The sequence below is a fragment of the Lissotriton vulgaris genome, chromosome 3_1, assembly GCF_964263255.1.
Source record: "Lissotriton vulgaris chromosome 3_1, aLisVul1.2, whole genome shotgun sequence".
Classification (NCBI taxonomy): Eukaryota; Metazoa; Chordata; class Amphibia; order Caudata; family Salamandridae; genus Lissotriton; species Lissotriton vulgaris.
The window spans coordinates 1,620,396,508-1,620,420,675 of record NC_141689.1 but is presented as its reverse complement, the minus strand read 5'-3'; the positions used below and the strand labels follow the sequence as shown (position 1 = coordinate 1,620,420,675).

At 43.9% G+C, this 24,168-nt stretch overlaps 1 protein-coding gene across 2 annotated transcripts in view; it reads right to left on the bottom strand.

The window, feature by feature from the left end:
• The window catches only part of SVEP1 (sushi, von Willebrand factor type A, EGF and pentraxin domain containing 1), a 1,018,759-nt gene that overhangs the window by 380,326 nt on the left and 614,265 nt on the right, over positions 1-24,168 (bottom strand). For both annotated transcript variants that reach the window (XM_086962106.1, XM_086962105.1), the window contains exons 22-24: positions 16,364-16,477; positions 15,184-15,297; positions 7,127-7,328 (exon numbers count right to left, since the gene is read on the bottom strand). In XM_086962106.1, coding sequence (XP_086818232.1) covers positions 7,127-7,328; positions 15,184-15,297; positions 16,364-16,477 — 430 coding nt within the window. The remainder of the gene's footprint in view (positions 1-7,126; positions 7,329-15,183; positions 15,298-16,363; positions 16,478-24,168) is intronic.

Here is a 24,168-nt window from a genome sequence, read left to right as displayed (position 1 = left end):
CCAATTCATCCGCGCACCACTCTAAGGGATAGTCCAGGGGGAAACGAATCGTAACATCTGTCAATGAAAAAATACTAGATTTCCCCCAGTTAATCTGAATCCCAGACAACTTCCCAAAAACTATAAATTCCCTAAGCATCAGGTTCAGATTTTGCTGCGGGTCACGGACGTATAATGTGATATCGTCAGCGTATAACGATATAAGTATTTGTCGCATATTACACCGCAAGGCCTTGTCATTATGATGTTGCCGCAGTTTTGTCGCCAGCGGTTCTACTGCAATAGCAAAAAGCAGCGGGGAGAGCGGGCACCCCTGCTGCGTACCCCTGGTAATTTGGAACATTTGGGATGTATGGCCATTATGAGTACTTTTGCCACTTGCGACTGGTATAATAGCAGCTGTGTGGTGTAGAGGTGTTTGTAGTGTTGTGTAAAGGCATTAAGGATATTAGTTGTCTATCGGTAGACCACACCATCGAATCCTTCAATTTCCGACACGTAACCTGAGTAGCGAGGCTTCTGAATGATTTGAGCCAAAGCTCGTCCCGATCTCTCCCCCTCACTGAAAGATCAGGCCTCTCCCCCTCACCGTAACACCGGGGCACCCAGTATCTGCCCCTAAAGCGAGTCTCCTGTTCTGCTGGCTCCATGTATTCTGTGCGCGTTTCCTTAAACTGGCACCGGGCGGGTCCATTAGGGCCCATGGCTAATTCCTCTTCCAGTGATTTAAGCTTTATCTCCAATGTTCTCAACGTGTTGATATACAGAACCCGCGCAGTGTGACCTTAAATGCCTCCCAGATGGTTTCCACATTGTTCACTGTACCCTTAGTAGGGGCAAAGAAATCCTGTATTTCCTCTCTCAATGCCTCCTGGAAGACAGTATCCAACAAGCCAGGGGCATATAGTCGCCAGGTGTTGCGTGGTGTACTAAAGTCAGAGCAAGAAAAAGTAAGAACCACCGGGGCATGATCAGAGTACATTCTGGCCATGTGTCGTACACTGGTAATGACAGGGCCCAGCCCGCGGGATAACGACCAATAATCCAGCCTTGCCCATGACGCTGCTTGCGCTGTAAAGTGTGTCCCTTCCCGTGTGTGCGGATGTAGGTGCCTTCATGCGTCAAGTAAGTGATAAGTGGTTATAGTGTCCTGCAAAGTTGCACGCACCTTGGTATATTGGTGAGGCCAGGATGCGATCTAGCCACACTAGGGTTGTAAGTGACATTAAATTCCCCTCCCCATATCACATGACTGCAACCCACATCAAAGACTCTGGTGCACAACTCAGTGAAGAACTCTGAATCGTCCACGTTTGGCCCATAACAGCAGGCTAGTGTGACAGACACAGATCCCAGCTGCGCCCACGCCAGGCAGTAGCGACCCTGTGAATCCCATTTTGCTCCCGACAGGTGGAACGGAACCCATTTTTTTACAAGGATCATAGTGCCTCTCACATAGGAGGAATAAGAGGAGAAAAGTCGGTGTTCCGCCCATTTGCTTGCAAAATTGTTCGGTTTTTTAGGTGCGAAATGTGTTTCCTGCAGCATAGCTACGTGTGCTTTGTGGCTATCCAAGTACGCTAAGATCTGTCTTCTCTTTCTCGGGTCGCCCAGCCCTCTAATATTCCATGTAATAATGTTTAGCCCTTCTGAGTTTACATCAGCCATACTCCTCAATCCTCATTAGAGACCTGCATGTTACTCAGCGAGTGTAGCCACTCCCTTGCATCTCACTGTAGTGTCATACGTAAATCGGTTGTGATGCTCACACAGTACCTGAAACTGTACCTTTGCGTTGTCAATGAAACGGGGGACCTGATGCCTACCCCTAGTACTCAGAACCAGAACAAAACATCCCTCTCCTCCCCCCGCCCACTGAAGCAACTCCAACTTACCAGAAGTAATCTTCGCCCCCCCCCCCCATTCTCAACCCAACCAAGAACAGGTCTGCAGTCTTTGCAGAGTACACTTAGTGAACAAAAAAAAACAGGAGGAATTCCCGCCAGGGGCCAAACCCTAGGTGGCTACACATATATCCCTCGCCCCCAGAGTCTGCCTGAGGTGGACTGTCTGCACCCTAGAGGGCAGAGGGTGCCCGGTGTATATTATACATCATTCATTGTAACTCCTCATACATATAGCATTTGTGGGCCTTGATGTGAGACCCAGCACCCAATAAGCGATGCGTCCCATCTTACTCAAAAGTCTGCAAATGTGGCAAGGATGAGTTCATTGTGAGTCTTTTTCAGCTCCAGTCTATACACATTGTTGTGACGACGCCATGTCACCGTCTGTGCGGGCTGTACGCCGTATGTGTTTGAGGAAATCCTCCACCTGCTGCGGTTTCGTGAAGAATCGCTGCCTGCCCTGATGTGTAACCCGCAGCCACGCTGGGTACAGCAGTGCATAATCAATTTGTGCTTTTCTCAGCTTGATCTTAATGTCCATAAATTTCCGCCTCTCTTTCTGCACTATAGGCGTGAAATCCAGGTATATGAAAAAAGTATTCCCATCATACAACAGGGTTTGTTTGCTTCTCGCTGCCCGTAAAGCCACATCCCGGTCTCTATAATTGAGAAGCCTCGCTATTATGGGGTGTGGAGTGCTACCCGGTGGAGGATGCTGTCCAAGAGATCTGTGTGCCCTTTCCACAATAAACTGACTTGAAAAGGACTCAGCGCCAATCGCAGCCACCAGCATTCTTTCAACGTACTCCTCCATTCTTCCAGTGTTGGTCGACTCTGGAATACCTATCACACGTATATTTTTGAACCTGCTGCACTCTTCCAGCTGTCAGTACACAACTCCTAATTAGTACAGTCTGGATAGCACTTCAAGACCACCCCGGGCAAGCGCTTTGGAGCTGTTTTCCCCAGAGTGGGGACATGCAGTAGCCGCGATCAGCAGGGACAGCCACACGACTTCATAACTGTCGCACTGACCAAGGCCGGTCTGGAGCGTGTCGCCACTAGCCTCCCCTAAGTGTCACAGCATAGATCCGCTCGAGGTACCGACGGACAGAGCGGGGCCTCATTGCCTGAGCGAGCGCCAGGAGAGGTGAGGTCTGATCCCAAGACATTTCTGGGAAAAGAATCACATTACAGAGACATCATTTCCAGAATCTGGAACTTCACAAATAGTAGGATGTATCTCTGATTATTTATTATTATTTTTTCCGTACCTGTGTTTGTAGTAGTGTTACATAATTGGTCCTGAAGAAAGCCACATGACTACCTACCATCCTTGAATGGCTGAAACATGTTGACCTCCTTAATCATCACAAGATAGTTACCATCTACCTTGCCGATCCCACTGGTTCTACATTGTTTGTGTCCTCCCCTTCATCTCACTGCCTGGTTGTTTTATTTTTTGCTGATTATTTCATTTTTTAAATTGATTTCAGTGGTACTGTGGTACCAAAAAGATAATCAAATAAATGGGCATGCTGGGTACTGCTATACAAGGAGCTGGTACTACAGTAACCTCGTCCAGAATATATAATTTTTTTAACTACCCCACATGACCCTGGGAGTCAGGGTGGGTCCATGCCCCAACCCTGCCCCCTTATAGGACTAATTCCCCACATGCTGTTATGGTTGCTGCAATATTGTGATTCTTCCTGCTGCCAGGCAATCAAATCCCTCAATACTGCTGTACTGCTATAGATACCGCAGTACCATAAAAGTCCAAGGATGAAAAAGCTACTATGCCAATCAGAAAGTCCTTTTTTTGAATGACAGTACTGTGAGACTCCCTTCGTACCAACACTCCAGATACACTTCAATCAATCAATCAAGGATTTATAAAGCATGGCAAATCACCTGTGAGGGTCTCAAGGCGCTGGCTGGAGTTTCTAGCTACTTTGTGATGATCTGTTTATTGGAGCAGACATGTCTTAAGTACTTTCCTGAAATTCTGGAGCGATGAGGCAGTCCCGATGTAAGGGAAGGTTGTTCCAGGTTTAGGCAGCCAGGTGTGAGAAGGCATGTCCTCCGCTGTTGGCTCAGCAGATCCAGAGGGTGCCTGCGTGGAAGAGTGAGGAGGATCATAGGTGTCTGGTTGGTTGGTGGAAGGTCATGCCTTTGTTGGTGCATGATGGTCCCTCATTGTGCAGGGCTTTGTATGTTTGGGTCAACATCTTGAATTAGCATCTCTACTGGATCAGGAGTCAAAATAGGTTCTTAAGGAGGGTTGTGATGAGGATCGTCCATACATTTCGAGGATGAGTCTTGCCACTGAGTTTTGTATTGTCTGTAGTCTTTTCTGGAGGCGTTTGGTGATTCCTATGTATGAGAGTGTTTGCTTAGTCCAGGCTGCTGGTGATGAGAGCCTACATGTTGGTCCTTCCAGTGGCACCCAGGAGCCACCTGAAGATCTTGCGGAGCCTGCATAGGGTGTAAAAGCAGGTAAATGAGATTGCGTTAACCTGTTTCTTCATGGATAGCTTGCTGTCCATGATGATGATGCTGAAGTTTCGGGCGTGGTCTGTCGGGGAGGGCGTGGGCCGAGTCAGAGGGCCACCTTTGCGTTGTTCCAGGTGAGATGTTGTTCCCAAAGATGACGACTTCTATCTTGTCCGTGTTGAGTATGAGACAGTTGTCCTTCATCCAGTCGGCAACGTTCATCAAACATCTGTGGACGTTGGCGCTGGTGGTGGAGGGGTCTTCTGACAGTGAGAGGATTAACCGGATGTCATCAGTGTAGGAGGTGATATTGAGTCCCTGTGATCTGACGGTGTTGGCCTGGGGGTGTCAAGCATGTGTTGAGGAGGGTGGGGCTGAGTGACGATCCTTAGAGGATGCCGCAGATGATCTCTTGGTTTCTGTAGTGAACGGTGGGAGACTGGCTTTCTGGGTTCTTCTGGTAAGGTATTAAGCGATCCATTTGAGGGTTTTTCCCTGCATTGCGAAGTGATGGAGTTTGTTGATCAAGATGTGATGGTAGACTGTGTTAAAGGCAGCTGACAGGTCCAGGTGGATGAAGGCTGCCATTTCTCCATGCCCCAGGAGGGCTCTGATGTCATCAGTGGCTGTGATCAGGCCTGTCTTGGTGCTATGGTTAGTTCAGAATCCAGCTTGAGAGGAGTCAAGGAAGTTGTTGTGTTCCAGGCATTTGGTGATATGCTGGTGGATTGCCTTCTCGAGAATCTTTGCTGGAAAGAGGAGCAGGGAGATGGGCCGCTAGTTTGTTGGCTCTTCAGGTTTCTTTGGGAGGGGCCTCACTTCAGCTTGTTTTTCAGTCCTCAGGGAAGAAGGCCGAGGTAATGGAGGTGTTCAGAACTTTCATGAGTGGTGCACAGTGTCAAAGAATGGAGTAAAGTGGAGCGGCGTAGAGTGGAGTGGCATAGAGTTGAGTGGCCGTAGAGTAGAATAGTGTCATAGAGTGAAGTGTTGTAGAGTGGCATAGAGTGAAGTAGTGTGTCGGGGAGAGGCATAGAGTGAATTGGCATAGCATGGAGTGGTGCTGAGTGCCATAGAAAGGAGTAGTGCAGAGTGCCGAAGAGTGGAGTAGTGTCACCAATCGCCTTTCTTCTGAGGTTGAAGACATGGTGTGGGCATGGGTCCATGGGTGCACCTATGTGCACGGAGTTCATGAAGGAGATTGTGGCTTGAGTTGTGAGAGGGTCCCAATGGGTGAGCATGTGTTCGGGGTTTGTGTTCATGGGTGTGAGCAGGCTGATGCTATTGGTGGAATTCGGTTGGGGTTGAAGCTTTCACAGATGACTAAGATCTTGTCCTGGAAGAAGTCTGTCAGGGTGTCACACAGCTCTTGGGAGGAGGTGAGGTAATTCTCGATGGCTGTGGGGTTGGCATAGAGCTCCATGCTGTGGTTGGTGCTGACTTTTATGTGGTCTCCTAAGCATTCTTCTTTGTTTATTTCAGGAAGGCGGTGGTACTGGTTGAGCGCGGTCTTGAAGGTAGCATGGTCTTCTGTGTCTTTGCTGGTGTGCCACTTCCTTTCTAGTTGCCAGCAGTTGCATTTGATGGACTTCAGCTCTGCAGTGAACCAGCTGACTCTTTTGGCAGGTCTTTTGGATTTGGCTGGCTTGGTGAGGGTGATTGTGTTGATGCATTCTGTAATCCACTTGGAGACGTTCTTTGCAGCCTGTTCTGGGTTGTATTTTGTGCCAGGGAGGTGGGAGTTGAGAGTGCTGTTCCATTAGCCTTTTGATATCATTTGCTAGTTTCTGCAAGTTGAGCTGGGGAGCATGGTGCCAGTGTTGGTAGGTCCTAAGATGTTGAAGTGAACGCAGTAGTGGTCAGCCCATTTGAGCTGTGAAATATGGTTGTACTGGACACTGTTGCTGGATGTAAATATAGGGTTGAGCGTGTGTCCTGAGATGTGGGTATGGTTGGTGACAAGCTGCTTGTGGCTGATGTTGCTCATAATGTCCAGGAGGTCGGTTGTGTTGATTTTGCTGGGGCCATCTAGATGGAAATTGAAATCATCAAGGAAGACGTAGTGCTTCTTAATTTAGTTAAGTAAAGTCAAGTCAAGCCCACTCTGAGCACCTCTTTAAACACAAATTTCGTGCAAATGGTTCAGTGGGTTTATACAAAATTATGAAAAGCATACTTTCTAAGTAAAGTGCTAACTTTTTTTCAAATATGGTGTAATTGCATTCAGGTTTCTTTACTGTAGCTGCAGAAAAAGTTTCCTATTTGAATTAACATGGGAAGACTTTGTTTTGGCCCAACCCCACTTTTTTCCTTACCCTTGCTTGACGGATCTGTCCAAAACCTTTGAGGAAGGAGTTTAGTTAGGTGAACTTTTTTGGGGAAAGTTTTGTGACGATTTATCAAAGCATGCCAAAGTTAATAGCGAAATAAAAGATGCAACCATTTAGAAACACAGAAATAACTATAACTGCACAGTGGTGGCACCACTGTGTAACATAAAAAAGGTAGAGAGAGAATAAACATTAGACTGGTAGAATCTGACATTTTTATATATATATATATCTCAACAATACCAAAATACTCAATACTTATGCACTTAACTCTGATCTTACATTTAGCATAATGAAAAAGCATAAATATGTAACCAAATTCATTGCCCATGCCATTAGATTCTAAACAAAAAACGTAATGAAAAAGTGAGTTTTTTTGGTGTAGTGTTTTTAGACCTGAAGCTGTTGATGCCGTCAATACACTGCGCTCCATTCTTACAGGGCCTGCTGAGGCAGTCATCAATGTTTTTCTCACATTTGGACCCTGTGAACCCGGTTTGACATTGGCACTGGAAGCTTCCTTTCTTATCCACGCAAACTCCACTGTTCAGACAGGGGTTTGAAAGGCATTCATTAACTTCTTCTTCGCAGTGAGGACCTATTGCAACCATATGCAAAACAAAACAAGAAGTAATCAAAGATCTGACATTCTTTGTGCAATATACCTTCTCAGCCTCTGTGTCACAGCTGATACAAAGCCTCCGCTAGCTATAATCATCAAAATTCCCTTTATCAGCATCATCACAAACAAGCATGTTTTAGCCATGCTGTCAGGAGCGGCCCGTGCAGGTAAGAGCGGTGGGCCATATTCGGGGGGTATTCGACAGACAGCCACGAGGTATCCCCCATCCGGCACCACCACCCAACCCTCTTACCTGCACGGGCCACGGCTGCATGCTGTACACCAGCATGACTGCTGTTTAGCATGGCTAAAGCTTAGTGGCATAGAGGAGAGTGGAGTGAGGTGGAGTGTCATACAGTGGAGATGAGTGTCAGAGAGTGGAATGGAATGTTGTAGAGTGGAGTGGCATGGAGTGAAGTTGAGTGTCATACAGTGGAGTTATGTAGAACTGAGTTGAGGGACATAGAGCAGAGTAGAGTGGCAAAGAGTGGAGCAGAGTGGAGTACACGTTCAGAGTGTAGTGGAGTAAAGTGTCATAGAGTGTCACCGAATGGAGTGGAATAGAGTGTTGTAGCATGGAGTGGCATAGAGTGCGGTAGAGTGGAGTGGAGTAGAGTGGCGTAGAGTGGAGTGCCGTCAAGTAGAGTTATGTTATGTTAAAGATTTTATAAAGAGCTCGATTGTCCCGAGGGGCGTCTTGGCGCTAGCTGAGAGATGAGACCAGGTGAGGAATAGAGAACTAACCCCTAGGAAAGAGCCAGGTTTCAATGCCTTTCTGAATGGCAAGAGATTTGAGTGGGATTTGATATAGATAGAAAGTTTATTCCAGACCTTGCATGCCCCTAGAACAAAGTGTGTGCCTCCCCACCTAACATATCCGAATCTGGGGATAACAAGTAGTCTGGCAGAGAACGAGCAAAGAGAACAGCCTGGTGCGTACCAGGAAAAGCTCTTCCTCAGCAAAACTGTCTCATCTAGGGCTTTAAAAACTGTGCAAAGGGCCTCGAATCTGACTCTGTCTCACAGGTAGCCAATAAAGCTGAGTAATAAGTTTAGACGCACAGTGATTTTTGGGAAAGATATACAAAAGCAGGGAAGTGGCGATTTGCAAGGTCTGGAATTTGTTTAGGACCATGTTGATGAGGATTAAGATAAAGCACATTACAATAAGCGTTAGATAGCACTAATGAGGAAACCACAGTTTTTCGAAGGTGCCCTGGTAGAAAGGGAAGAATTTTCCTGCTCATTTTCTGGACGAGAAAGGCGGCGGACCACACTGTCTCAGATTGTTCATAGTAAGTCTGTTTATTGTTCACCAGAACTCCCAAGTTCTTGACACAGTTTACTGGCATTGGAAGAGGGCCAAGCTTGGATGGCCACCAATTAAGATGTCCAGAAGGATGTCTTGGAGCCAAACATCAGTACCTCAGTTTTTGAGGAGTTCATCTTAAGACAGTTGCTCGCCATCCATTACTCAACTGACTTCATGCAGCCACAGAAGCGTTGTGCCACACCTGCAATCTTTACAGCTAAGGATACCACTATTTGAGTATCATCCGCATATATCGTCAGTGCAAAACCGAATGAGCGAATGAGTTCGGCCAAAGGAGTGCAATAGACATTGAATTGGGGGGAACTGAGGAAAGATCCTGGGGGCACTCCACAAGGGAGTGAAAATAGGGGGGGCACACCCATTTGAACAGATTGGACTTGTCCTGCTAGGAATGAGCTCAGAAGTTCCCAGGCCCAGTCGGTCACACTGACCCCCCTCAGACTCTCCATTAGCAGTCCATGATTTACTGTGTCAAAGGCTGCTGGTAAGTCGTGCAGGATCAGCGTGGCACTGCCTTTCTGGTCGAGGGAGACCCAGATCTCTTCCGTAGCTTTAATTAGCATGATCTCAGTACTGTGACTGGCACCAAAATCAAATTGAGTAAAATCTAGCAAGTTGTTCGTAATGATATATGTATCCAGTTGAAAGTTTATCACCTTTTCCAGAATTTTGCCAGGTAGTGGGAGGCACAAGATAGGCCGATAATTATTCGCCTCGTCCGGATCTAAAGTGGACTTTTTAATAAGTCACAAAAACGGCTTTCTTCCATACTTATGGAACACATTAGTCGGAAGATGTCTGGCAGTGTATCAGCAGTGTATCGGAGATAGTGTCACCTGCTAGACCAGCTACTGAGGGAGGACATGGATCATCTTGTGCCCCAGATCTGCAGCCTCGATAAGCTTGATGATTTTAGCAGGTGAAGGGGGATATAGTAGCTAAGAATCAATCCTTGGCTGAACGAGAAAGTATTCAGTGATGGGGCAGAAGAAAGAGAGGAGAAAGTGTTAAATGACTGCTTATACTTTAAGCTGGAAAGTAGTGCCACAGAATTGCAGAACGCCTGATTGCAAACTGTTGGCTGGGGCAGTGGCAGTGGTAGGCTTGTTTACCATGGAGGAAAGTTCCTTGGCGGAATTAGAAACTAGTTAATTCTTGCTGGTAAAGTAACTCGATTGTGCTTTGTGGATGAGGGCCTTGTATCTGGATAAACAGGCCCTGTGGTATGTCTCTTTCCCTGCTACTAAAGTTTTTGCACCAGAGTCTCTCCTGCCTTCTATAGGATGTTTCAGGTCCTAACCTCCTCGGAGAACCAAGGACCAGTGATCCTTGCCCTTTTATTTTGACTGTCTTTTCAGGGGCTGTCTTTACCCAGTTTGAGTATAGGGCAACTGCACTGTCAACATCATTTGGCAGCACTAGAGAGGTTATGGATAATATTCGAGAACATTCAGTATGTGGGGGTAGAGTGCCATAGAGTGGAGTGGTGCTGAGTGGAGTAGAGTGTCCTAGAGTGGAGCGGTGCAGAGTGGCATGGAGTGGAGTGGAAGGGAGTGTCGTAGAGTGTCATAGAGAGTCGTAAAGTGCTGTAAAATGGAGTAGGCTGGTGTAGAGTGGAGTGTTGTTGAGTGGAGTAGAGTGTTGTAGTGTGCAGTAGAGTGTCATGGAGTAGAGTGGAGTGTAATAGTGGAGTAGAGTGGAGTGTCGTAGAGAATTATAAACATACACAAAAGTGCAATTTTACCTTTGTGAATCAGGCCCAGAGCCACATAGAGTGGAGCAGACTGTATTAGTGTGGAGTGGAGTGGCATAGAGTGAAGTAAAGGGGCATAGAGTGATATGGTATAAAGTAGAGCAGAGTGGCATGGAGTGGAATGACATGGACTGCAGGGTCATGGCATGGAGTAGAATTGTTCTGAAGTGAAGTGGTGTACACTAGCATAGAGTGGAGTAAAATGTTGTGAAGTAAAGTGGCATAGTGCAGTCTTCAGTCTCATAGAGAGGATTGAAACAGAGAAAATGGTGAACAGTGGAGTGGCGTAGAGTTAAGGAAAGTGCCGTGGAGTGGTAAAGAGTAGAGTAGAGTATCGTAGAGTGAAGTACCACAGAAGGGAGTAGAATGTTGTAGAGTGGAGTAGAATGTTGTAGAGTGGTGTGGAGTGGCGTAGAGAATTGCAGAGTAGAGTGGTGTAAAGTTGAGTGGCATAGAATGGAGTAGCATAGAATTGAGTAGAGTTGAGTGGCATAAAGTGGAGTGGCATAGAGTAGAATGTTGTAGAGTGTTGTAGAGTACAGAGGAGTAGCATAAAGTTGAATGTCATGTAGTGGAGAAAATTTGAGTGGCTTAGACTTGAGTTGTGTGGAGGGGAGTGGAATAGATTGGAGTACTACCGTAGAGTGGAGTAGAATGTCATAAAGTAGGGTGGATTGGAGTGGAGTGGAGTAGAGTTTTGTAGAGAGGAGTGGCATAGAGTGGAGTGCCATAAAGTGGAGTGGCATAGAGTGGTATAGAGTTGAGTGTCATAGAGTGGAATGGCATAGATTAAAGCAGAGTGTCACAGAGTGGAGTGACAGAGCGAGTTGCGTACAGTGGAGTTGCGCAGAGTGGCGTAAAGTGGCATGGAGTTGTGAACAGTGGAGTAGTGTATTGTAGAGTGGAGAGCATGGAGTCCAGTGGCATAGAATGGAGTAAAGTGGTGTGATGTAGACTGGAATGGCATAGAGTGGAGTACCAGAGAGTGGATTAGAATGTTGTAAAGTACGGTGGATTGGAGTGGAGTGGAGTAGAGTATTGTAGAGTGGAGTGGAGTGGAGTTTGGTAGCGTAGACTGGAGTGTCATAAAGTGGAGTGGCATAGAGTGGAGTAGAGCTGAGTGACATAAAGCGGAGGGGCATAGAGTGAAGCAACTTGTCAGAGTGGAGTGAGAGAGTGAGTTGTGTACAGTGGAGTAGCCTAGTGTGGAGTAAAGCAGCATGGAGTGGTGAAAAGTGGAGTAGAGTGCTGTAGAGTGGCGAGCGTAGAGTGGAGTGGTGTAGAATGGAGTAAGGCCAAGTGGTGTAGAGTAGAATGGCGTAGAGTGGAATACCCTAGAGAGGAATACCCTAGACTGCTGGAGAATGTTGAAAAAAGGGTGGATTGGAGTGGAGTGGATTAGAGTGTTGTAGAGTGGAGTGGCATAGAGTGGGGGTGAGTTCTGTGTCGACGAGTGGAGTGGCATAGAATGAAAAGAAGTGTAATAAGCAAATATATTGCTTTCTCCCAAAATTGGATAAAGTTACACATCTCAACATTTTATTTTAAATATTTTTACTAGCACTTTCATTATTATCAAATTATAACTAGATATCCTTAAATCAGGAAGATTCTACCCCTCCTGCCCTTTAATGCTAGGAAACTGCTGCTGCAAGCCCTGATTCTCTCGTGGCTTGACTACGCCAATGAGCTCTATCTAGGCTCCCCTTGCTCTACCATTAAAAATTGCAAATGGTCCAAAATTGTGCTGCACGACTTGTCATGCTCATAATTGGGAATCTGCTAAGGCACATATTATCTCTTTGCACTGGTTGCCAGAGGCCGAAAGAATCTAATTTAAGGCCTTGTGTATCGCCCATAAGTCACATTCGGCTAGTACCTCCCTCAACGATCACTGCGCTCTGAGGAGAAACATCTTGCGACTGTTCCCAGAGTTAACCGAGTCCTAACTTTACTACTCCTAAACTGAGAAAAATCCTAATTTTAAGACTTTTGGTATTCACAGAAGGCATTTAGGAGTCCTAAAGTTAGTACTCCTAACTTCTGTGAATACCGAAATGAGTAAGTGCCTTATGTTAATACCAAAATGAGTAAGTGCCTTCTGTGAATACCAAAATGGTAGTCAGTTTAGGATTTTGTCTTAAGTTGGTTCTGTGAATTGGGCCCCATATTTGGCTTGAAGCCAACCATCTCTTATTCCGCAAACGTATGAAGACTCTGCTGTTTTCCTGAATTTCCCGACTTCTCTTGGTTTAGGTTCTGTCTCTAGAGCTGGGAGGCCTTTGGTAGCCATGCTCTTTATAAGTGTATATTCATTCATTCATGGAACATAGATAAGTGAACTTTTCCTGAATTGAACATTGTTGTAATTCCATATAAATATGATAAAATGTGCTTAAATTGCTGATGTCCCGTACCTCATTGCCCGCCTACATAAAATCACTTGGAAAATATTCCAAAATATATTGATCCATTATGTAAATTTTGTAATACAAAAAACATTTGTACCCTTCCTGGTGCAGAAATATAAATATAAAACTGAAATATAAAAACAAACCTTTTGGTGTCACGTGTAGAATGCAGCCATTTATTTTACACCCATTACAGAAGAAACAAAATACAACTTAAAAAAAATATATAAGGACAACAAAAAAGACACTGACTGACTGACTCCTCCCTGGGTGTCCTGCTCCAAAATAAGCAGCAGGGAGATTTAAGAGCATTGCTCTATAGTGGTTTGTCTGTTTGGACCTGTTAGAACCTAGAAAGTCTTAGAGCCAGAACACCTGCTTTTTCATACCATCACAAACTTCATTCAAACTTCTTCATCAACCCCTCCTTCCTTTTTCCTGTTAACTTATGGAAATACATTCCATATTTGTCAGAAATTTTACTCTCTATGGTGTGTTGTGACTTCTATACTTCTAGGTGACTCTAGTGACTTTCTACTGAGGCTGTTCATATGTTTTCAAGTGCTGCACTGACACAACCCTTCGGGTGGACCCCAGCAACTTTCTACTGACGTTTGATAGATTTCCTTATGTTGCACCGTCACAACTTTTTGGGGACTCCACAGACCCTCTACTGGGGTTTTCAGTAGAGTTTCCCTGAGCTGCACCAACTTCACTTTCATTTGGACCCAATAGATCCTATGCTAAGGCTATGGGCAGATTCCCTTGGGTTACACGTCATGTCTTCTTCTGGACCATAAAATCTTTTCCTAGAGTGGCATCTTTTATCAAACCTGGAGGTATCAGTGGATTGCCTATGGTGACATCATCATTTTTGGGGATCTGATAAATCTTTCTATTGGTGGAGTGTCTGGTTTCCGTGAGTTATGCCTATCCTACCTTTGGGTGGACCCAGCATACCCATATAAAGTGGTTTACTCCCTCAAGCCAGTAAACTACCTTGAAAAAGAAATGACGAAAGCCCATCATATTTCTAGACATTTGCGCTTACACTAGTAGTCTCAAGTTCGGCACAGCATGACAACATTCACCTCTTCTGAAATCTATCCTACTACAGCTACAAACCTCTTCAACCAAACATATAGGTCCACTTGTAAATGATTCAAATATTGAGAGCACTACAATACCACACAGGCTGAAGTAGTGCTTCATACAAATGTTAGCTAAAGGAACAGAACATAACATAGATAGAATTGTGTACATTATTGAGACTCTTAGGAATACTTCTTCACACTTTTACTTCATAATGCCAAGATGAAATTGCTAGTTGCTAGAATAAACATTATTGTACTTTTTACTTCATGGTTTTCTAGGTTAGTCAGAAATAAAGAAATAAGGTCCAGATTTGCTTCCTTCCTACATATGTGAATTTACACTGGAGTTTTCGCCTGCTGACATCACCCTCCTGTGACTCATTAGACTTTAAGAGAATCACCTACCATAAAAACTTGACATCTATTGTGGAACGTTTTACATTCAATCTGCATTTGTCAACATGCATATGCACTTTGCTTTGCAAAAATCTGCCTTCCCTCTGGCAAATGATCAATGGAGCCACCTTAATGATTACTTTTAGATGTACTAAACATATGTGTCTCACACTATAATTTAAAGGCCCGATTCACAAAGGTAAACCTACATTCTGTGTAAATGTATGTTTGTTTTGGAATTCACAAACTCTGTACATAAAATGATAGGTGTATTGTATCTAAGTCTTTTCTGTTGTATCATCAACCCTTTTAGTTGTAAACATGTACGGAATATAAAGTTGACTGACTAGCTAAAAAAAAACATCAGGTGAGCGCAAGTTTCACAGATTACAAAACTGGAGTTGGTGTTCTTTTCATGACTTTCTGAAAAGAAAAATAAGCATGACTTAATTGAAACAAAGTGGTATAAATTCCTTCCTCTATTTAACAATGTGTATTCCAATACAACTGTGTAAAATTATTTTCCTTTATAACATTTATTTATGTAGTGCACATCGCACACCAAATCAAGACTAGGCACTGGTCACAATCCAGAGGAGCAACCAATGAGCTAGCATTTCATTGGCAGAACAGCCACCATCTCACCACTTTGATGAAGGTCGCCAACAAAGGTGATAAATGCATGAGAGCTAGAAGTGAGCTTCACCTCCTAGAACCCAAGACCTAGCAGCTACACAATTTTGAAATTCTACATTTTGATTTATTTTTAGAAACATACATTAAAGTCTTCTACAGAATGCAACCAAAAAGGATTGTGCACACCTTATGTAGGCAGACAACTTACCTTCAAATCCCTTTATACATGTGCAGTGATAAGAAGCAACTCCATCCACACATGTTGCTTCATTAAGGCAGGGTTGAGAACTGCACTCATTGATGTCTACTTCACAATGCAAGCCTAAAACATATTTAAATATACTGTCATAAAATTAGAACAATGACCTGACAAATTAATATTTCTTGAAATCAAAATCAGCCTTTCACAGATTTCTAATAGAGGATTTCTAATAGAAGACATACATTTGGAGATAGTGCTTGAACCATGCACCATGTAAACTATAGATGTGAGTGCCATATCACACAAATCTACCACAATTAAATAAATGCAAAGAAATGATAATTTTGAGAAGAGCAATAACTAAAGATTTTACAAATCACAAAAAAGTCCACCATGACCTGTCATCAAGTAACACCTAATTGGGCTGGTCAGTGCCAGTCTGGTTTGTAATAGAAGTAAGCATTTTACTAAGCAATTATGCTACAAAAGATGACACAAATATATAGTATACCAAATGCTACACAATCTAACAATGTTCTTCCTTTATTAGCTAACCTTGCTCCCACATTATAAATAAACAGCCCTATACTGCATAATGATATCATACATGACCATCCTCACCATCAAGATAACAGAGTGGCTCTAAAAATGGTGATACAATGATGAGGCAATATACATAAGGCAAGCTCCATGCAGGATTCATGTATTGTGGTCTTTCAAGTGTGGATCTGACAGTATTCGAGAGTCTTTGATTCCTTCTTCGATGGTGGGTAAGCAGGTCATCTTCTGCATTTCAGCAATGGTAAACTGCGTCTCTCTCTTCCAGTGGATCTACTACCCAACTCCTCAGAGAAAATGAGGACATATTGTCTGTTTCACAGCCAGTAACACAACGAAATTTAATGGCCTACACACTGCACATTTCAGAGGATTAATTAAAAACGTTTTAACATTTAATTGTAAATAGTTTCAGAAGAATCACGTAAAATGTCATGCTACGTGCTCTAACTTGACCACCAGAAACCATACTGCAAGCCTATTGTATTCCGAGATCACCAATATGCACAAAAGTCTATTTCATATCAATTACAGTCACACAAGTGGTCTCCTAATCTTTGAAATTGGATTTTAATACTTGAAAGAAATGTGCATTATGTGTTAAGTGGCCCTTATGAAATGTTTATACCTCCAAAGCCTGGTTGACATTGGCAACTGAACTTCCCCATGCCATCTTTGCAAATTCCCTGGTTCAGGCAGGGAAGGGATTTGCATTCATCAATGTTCATTTCACATTTGGAACCTAAAATACAAACATTTATGATCTCATTTGAGAAGCAATACCTTAATCAAATGATTACATATACTACAACCACTCATTACAATTCCACATAACCAAACCAGTTTTTCTCTTAGTTTAGACATTCATTAACTGTAGCACCTGGGCTTATTCCTCATTGTATGGCAGTAATTCTGTAACCAATTATCTTCCATGACCTTCTGAAAAATCTTCATTTTACTTTTTAATCAAATAGTAGCAAAATGTTTTTTCTTACTTTAGAATACACTTAGAATAGGTTTCCCTTGCTCATGATTGAATGCCTTGTATGTATAGCTCAGTTCAGTGTTCTTATTGGGTGGCTTTCCTCCGTATTTATGTGTTTGTCTCACCCTTTGAATAAGTCCTCTTTTGCACGGTTTGTGGTCAGGGCCGTTTCTACCATTAGGCAAGACTAGGCGGCTGCCTAGGGAGGCAAAAGGAGGAGGCCGCCAAAAAAGAACGTGTTTTGGAATACCCTTGGCTCCATTGTGTGAAATAACACTGGAGTAGCAGCTACGATTTTACAATCTCATTAATGTTGCCTTTAGAAAGTTCTACATTTGTCACATTTCATTTTGATCCAAAATATATCTTCGTTTTGAGTTAAGCTTTCACTGAGGAAGTTTCGTTTTAAGCACATTAATTATTAAGTTTAGTTTTAGGTACATTAATTATTGTCAGAATTGTTTGTCTGTGTGTTCTCGGTCAGAAATCGCAGGTGACCAGTTTTAAACGGCTTCTAATGGATCCAGAGGTGGAGCGTGGCTGTTTCAGATGAAGATTACCTATGGACAGCGGAACTAACAAGGCAAATTCTAGCGACTAAATAAAAAATAATGTCGGATGTAGCCAGCAGAGACTGGTAGCATCTCTTCTGCATTCGAAGAGAAAAAAAAACACATTTAAATGTTGGTCAAAATAAAGATTTGGAACCTGGTATATGGGATTTCCTTCTCTGGGTGCTGCGTCCATTACCTATATCACATTGGGCCCTGCAAATGGGAACAACTGGAAGAGCTTAATGTGCACTCTGTCCGGTCTCTCTCTGAGTCTAGGCAGTTTTCGGAAGTGTGGAAGTGACGAGCCACAGCGGAAGCCACGGAGACCTGGAGACCCAGAGGCCAGGAGTCAGAGTCTCTGGGCCCCGCATCAACGAGTGGAGGCTGCGTGTGCAGAGAATAAGGCGACCAAGGGAGGCAAGTGAGCAGTTGTGCAGTGGGTGCCCAGGCTAGTGCCACGGTTCCTCCCGTTCCCATAAGTGCAGAGGTGGTCGGTGTGGGCGCTAGGCCAGTACAGTTTGCACAACGGAGAGGACCACCCCACCCCACGCGGGAATCCTTCACGCTGCATCGCAACAAGGCCAACTTTGGCACGGTGAGCCGACTGGTGCTGGAACTGGTGGAGACTAAGGTATTGCAGCGTTACACGTGTTTGCTTTATTTGCTTGCAAAAAAAAGCTGGGGTTACACGGGTTTTGTTGTCCGTCATGTTGTTCTCTGAACAGTGTTGGCAACAGTGAGGCCTAAAATTGCAACAAGATGCCCTGCCACTAATTGAAGCTCTTAGCTAGCCTGCAGTTTATGAGACAGAGGCCATGCTAATCAAATGCACCTGACCTAGCTTGAGCAAGTGCACCTGACTTACAGCGAGCAAAAGTGTTGCTGGAATGAATTATTGTGATGCATCATATAGAGGAATTGATGGTTGAATGTTCTGTACCTGCTGTGTTTCGTATTGTACTGATATTTCATTTTCATATGAGTGGTGTGTTATTTCGTGTTTGGTATTATTATATAGTAATGTTTTTTTCCCACAGAGATTTATATAGCGCGATATCAGAGAGTTTTACAGAAGCACCAGTTATGTTAAACAAGGACACTCCCATTTTCACTGGGCAGTGGGCACGGGGGCATTAAGTGATTTGCCCAGGACCACAGGACGTTGAGAGTTATTGCCGAGACTGGAACCGGGCTCCCTAGATTTGAGATTGACGGCCTAGCCCGTTAGGCCACATCCACTCCAAATATTAGTTATTAGGTCATGTTTGTGTATCCTGCGCTCCTGAGTATGTGCTCACTGGATCGACTGGATTTCCTGCTCGGATGAGCCGGAAAGCTGAAAAGCAAAAGTGAAGTTGAACCGTGATGACAGGGGAAGAGAGTGATGGTAGTAAAAGGGTGGGGGCGGCATTTTTTAATTCTCGCCTAGGGCAGCAAAACGCCTAGAAACGGCCATGTTTGTGGTTCGGTGATCTGAATCCTTCCACTGTTGAAGAGGGGAGGAATCCTTTTCTTATGTTGCTTTTAGTACTCCACAGAAGCATATGGCTTTTCTGTCTCTCTCCCTAAGCCACCAGGCCCCCTCCACCTGTTCACTGTTTTCTTCATATTACTTTCATCAAACCGTTTTCCCTGCTCTCTCTTATTGCTCCTCCCAGACCTCGAGTCATGGGCTTGTCAGATTACCCAACCGTCCTGTTTTTGCTCTCTATTGGTCTCTTTTTATTATATTTTTTAATGCTATTGCCAGGGGTCGGCAGCTGCACACTGCATCCAGGCTGCTTACCTCTCGATGTGTGTGGCATCACGCGCATACTTTATATTTTTTCATTTACTGTTCGACAAAGGACGTGTGCCATCTTGAAACAATAAATTAAAAGATGAAGAATAACAATAAAAAAACTAAAGATGGCCACTGGTGCAAAGCTTTTTCTTTCTGACAAAAATATCCCAAGCTGGTTGCACATGTGAACGCTTGTGTGCTGACATTCTGACGGCCATCTTGGGATTTATTTTCACTAAGTGAAATAAAAAGCATTTCTAAGATGGCTGCTCATGCATGCATAGGCGTGTGACAATCCATCCCCGATTTTTGATTGTTTTTTTTTTTTACTTTGCCTGAATGCAAAGAAAACAAGCATTTACAAGTCCAACAGCTCTGCACCTGCACATTACAGGTGAGAAACTGAATGGTTTTGCCAAAGTGTTCCTCGAAATGTAGTTAATTTTAGAACCTTTAATTTTTTTACTCTTCCCTTCTCGTCTTCTAGATGGAAAGTGTTTCTCCCCTCTGTATATTTTTTATTATATTGGAAGCATTCATTTCAAACATCACCAATACCTGCAACTGATATAACAGGTAGGAATTTAGGCAAACATTTGTATATATAATTGCACCGACTACTGTTTAGTAACTTAAATGTGTGCTTTTCTGCAGTCTCGTCTTCAGTTTTATTTTTGTAGGTGATTTGTTTAATGCAAAACTAGCCTTATGTCCCCTGCAAAGACAATATCACCTGTGTTAAGTGGAGTTTTTCAAACGTTACAAACTCTACCTACAAAAAAAGCATGGAGTGTTAGGTCTTGTTGAAACTAAATTACAAAATCAGGTTGAGAAGTGAATCGTAGTGGGACAATGTAATGGGGACAATACCAGATGTCAGGCAGGACGCACAACACACATATTGACGCAGCACACATGATACATTTACATGTATTTACAATTTAAAGCAAATGAAGATGAACTAAGATGCCCAGAATCATAAGTTTTTTTGATCAGTTTCAGAAATAAGAGAACAAAAAGAGTGGTGGAGGGTCCTAGGGGAGTTTGTTTATAGACCGAGAAAGTACCTTGTCCCCCAACTTAACAGCAAAAAAACACGAGAGGTACTCAAAGTCTGGAAATGCAAAACATACTAGAACCTAATTGTGTCCCGTATTCGTGTTCAGACCACACCGTTGATCTAAACAAATGACCATATTATGTCAGAGAGGTGAGACAGAGAAGATACAGAGACTAGAGGGCTAGAAAAAGTACCCCTCAGCCCACTCAAAAGTGGAGTCTCGTCATCTGGGTTGTTGGAAAAAGGTGTCCTCTAGGCTCCTCCTCAGGGAGAGTCTGAGGTTGCCTAATAATGGACCCTGGGATCAAGCATCCAACCAACAGAAGACAGTATGTGAGCGGAAGGGGCAAAAGTTGCAGTGCTCAGAAAAAAGAACAGAATAGGAAAATAATCCTCGTGATTAAAAATACCTACTTTGATGACATAAAAAACTTTATTGGGTCTGACCATCAAAGTGGTATTATTAAAAGCAGTATGCTGATAGCATGCAAGGAATTGCTATCTATCATGTGTGTTAGTTGGTCGACATGTTTCAGCCTATAACGGCTTTCTTCAGGACCTATGATTTGCTACTGCAACACTTACTTATCGTGATATAAGACGTGATTTGTAACCATTATCCAATAGATTCAGAGGAAGATGGTGTATCTTCTCCTGTGCATACCAATGTGGGAAACAAAAAAGAAAACAGTATTAGAGACATACATTTATGTAGCATAAACCTCACACCTCTGTACAGTTGAAATACATGAAAAAGTGTAGTTCTTACTCACCCTAATTGTAGGGAGAACAAACCTCACCTCACCTGGCAACAGCTCAGGTTGGAAGGAGGCCACACACTGAAAATAAGCGCATGAATCTGAAATTAATTTCAGAGCAACTATTTCAGTCACACAAATTACATTTGACATTTCAAAGGCGACACCATAGGGCAAAAAGGCACGACCAGGTCAAGAGAGTAAAACGAGTAAAAAACTAAGGGGAGCCTCCATCTAGGCCCTCTCGCTATCTGATCAAATTACCGAGTTGTACCACAAAGAAAACAAGACGCTTGTATATTAGCTCTTGAGTAAACAAATGGTACACAGTCAAAAGTACTCTGTCAGGGTTGTAAAGCCACCGCAAATTAGAGCTCCAAAAACCCACCTCTCCATCGTTGCCTCGGGTTGAAAACTGAGCCGAGGGGGAGGTGAAGAGCTGAGTTGTAAGCGGTGTTTTGACAGTGGGTAGCGGGCCTGAGAGAAAACTCTCTATGTGCGCGTTTCTATTGGCTAGCAGCCTGTGTATGACATAAGCCAATGGTAGCAGTCCAGGCTTACGTGCAGAACTATCAGGAGCACGAACCCGTTGGCCAATGGGGGCCGTTCAGTTAGAATGAAGTCCGTAAGGGTGGCGGACCTTATTGGAAGCTCATCGGCGGAGTATGTTCATAGGTTGTTTGTCCAGGCCAATAGCTGTTGACTTAGTGGAAAATGTCAAAGCAGACTGTAAAACAGATCGCGTGATTGGTGTAGTGTGAACCAATCACGCAGTAATTGTGTCGGAAAATGTATAGCGGGTTTTTTTAGAGGAGACCCGCGAAAAGGCAGTACTTTGTAGCTCAACATGTATTACACAGCCAGATAGTGTATCTAATGTGGCAGACTGTGTAGAAAACTATGTAAAGGAGAAATACTTTGCAGGTAAACATAGTGTATATAGCCAGGTGGTTTTGAACTGTATGGGCAAGTGTCAGCAGTATGTGACATTAGTAGCCAAGCACTCGGGAGCATCAGTGATGACATGCCAGATATATAGGCATATGAATATAGACATGTCAGCAAATTGATACAACATAACTGCTAAATGTAACTGGGTAGGAGCTCACAGTTGCATCCACGGAATGTCGTCGTTCAACCCTTCTGTGTCGCTGCGTAATTTATAGACCCATCTTTGTTCTTTCCTAAGGAGAAACAGTGGAATGTCTGTGACGTGACTGGGTATATGTGGTTGCTCAAGGATTAACCACTTCAAATCATCAGGATGATGTTTTTTCTCTAGAAAATGCGAGGTAAGACGGGTAGCCTGTTTATTGCGTCTGATTGTGCTTTTGTGCTCTTGTATGCGCAATTTGATTTTCCTCGCTGTCATCCCTATATACCTTAAGCCACAGGGACAGATGATTTGATAGATGACTTTGTCACTGTTGCAATTCGTGTGGCGTCTGAGTATCCAGGGTCGAGTGGTGCCAATGTCAACTTCAAGGGTCTTACTGGTTTGGGCACACACTGAGCAGTTGCCGCAGGGATAATGACCCTGCACTGGAGGAAGGTTCCACAAGTTGGAAGTGGATTCTACGACTCCTTCTCGAGGTCTTGTGTGAACAAGAGCGTCTCTCAGATTAGTCCCCCTCTTGAAAGAGAACAATGGCAAAGGAATATGTTCTCCAGAACTATTTAGAATACGCCATTTCTGTCTAATAATTTTCAGAATTTTAGACGAAGATGTGTTATATGTGGTGACACACACCATTCTATCAAGAGGTGGTTTCTCAACTGGAGGTTCTAGTAGGGCCTCTCGGTGATTGTTCGCAGCGCGTTTTAAGGATTTGCGAACTAGAGAGTGAGGGTAGCGCCGCATTCTCAACTTGCTGGAGAGGTCGTTGGCTTTGGAATCGAAATCTACACTGTCGGAACAGTTCCTCCGAACCCTCAGGTTCGGAGGAACTGTTCCGACACTGTAGATTTCCATTCCAAAGCCAAGGACCTCTCCAGCAAGTTGAGAATGCGGCGCTACCCTCACTCTCTAGTTCGCAAATCCTTAAAACGCGCTGCGAACAATCACCGAGAGGCCCTACTAGAACCTCCAGTTGAGAAACCACCTCTTGATAGAATGGTGTGTGTCACCACATATAACACATCTTCGTCTAAAATTCTGAAAATTATTAGACAGAAATGGCGTATTCTGAATAGTTCTGGAGAACATATTCCTTTGCCATTGTTCTCTTTCAAGAGGGGGACTAATCTGAGAGACGCTCTTGTTCACACAAGACCTCGAGAAGGAGTCGTAGAATCCACTTCCAACTTGTGGAACCTTCCTCCAGTGCAGGGTCATTATCCCTGCGGCAACTGCTCAGTGTGTGCCCAAACCAGTAAGACCCTTGAAGTTGACATTGGCACCACTCGACCCTGGATACTCAGACGCCACACGAATTGCAACAGTGACAAAGTCATCTATCAAATCATCTGTCCCTGTGGCTTAAGGTATATAGGGATGACAGCGAGGAAAATCAAATTGCGCATACAAGAGCACAAAAGCACAATCAGACGCAATAAACAGGCTACCCGTCTTACCTCGCATTTTCTAGAGAAAAAACATCATCCTGATGATTTGAAGTGGTTAATCCTTGAGCAACCACATATACCCAGTCACGTCACAGACATTCCACTGTTTCTCCTTAGGAAAGAACAAAGATGGGTCTATAAATTACGCAGCGACACAGAAGGGTTGAACGACGACATTCCGTGGATGCAACTGTGAGCTCCTACCCAGTTACATTTAGCAGTTATGTTGTATCAATTTGCTGACATGTCTATATTCATATGCCTATATATCTGGCATGTCATCACTGATGCTCCCGAGTGCTTGGCTACTAATGTCACATACTGCTGACACTTGCCCATACAGTTCAAAACCACCTGGCTATATACACTATGTTTACCTGCAAAGTATTTCTCCTTTACATAGTTTTCTACACAGTCTGCCACATTAGATACACTATCTGGCTGTGTAATACATGTTGAGCTACAAAGTACTGCCTTTTCGCGGGTCTCCTCTAAAAAAACCCGCTATACATTTTCCGACACAATTACTGCGTGATTGGTTCACACTACACCAATCACGCGATCTGTTTTACAGTCTGCTTTGACATTTTCCACTAAGTCAACAGCTATTGGCCTGGACAAACAACCCATGAACATACTCCGCCGATGAGCTTCCAATAAGGTCCGCCACCCTTACGGACTTCATTCTAACTGAACGGCCCCCATTGGCCAACGGGTTCGTGCTCCTG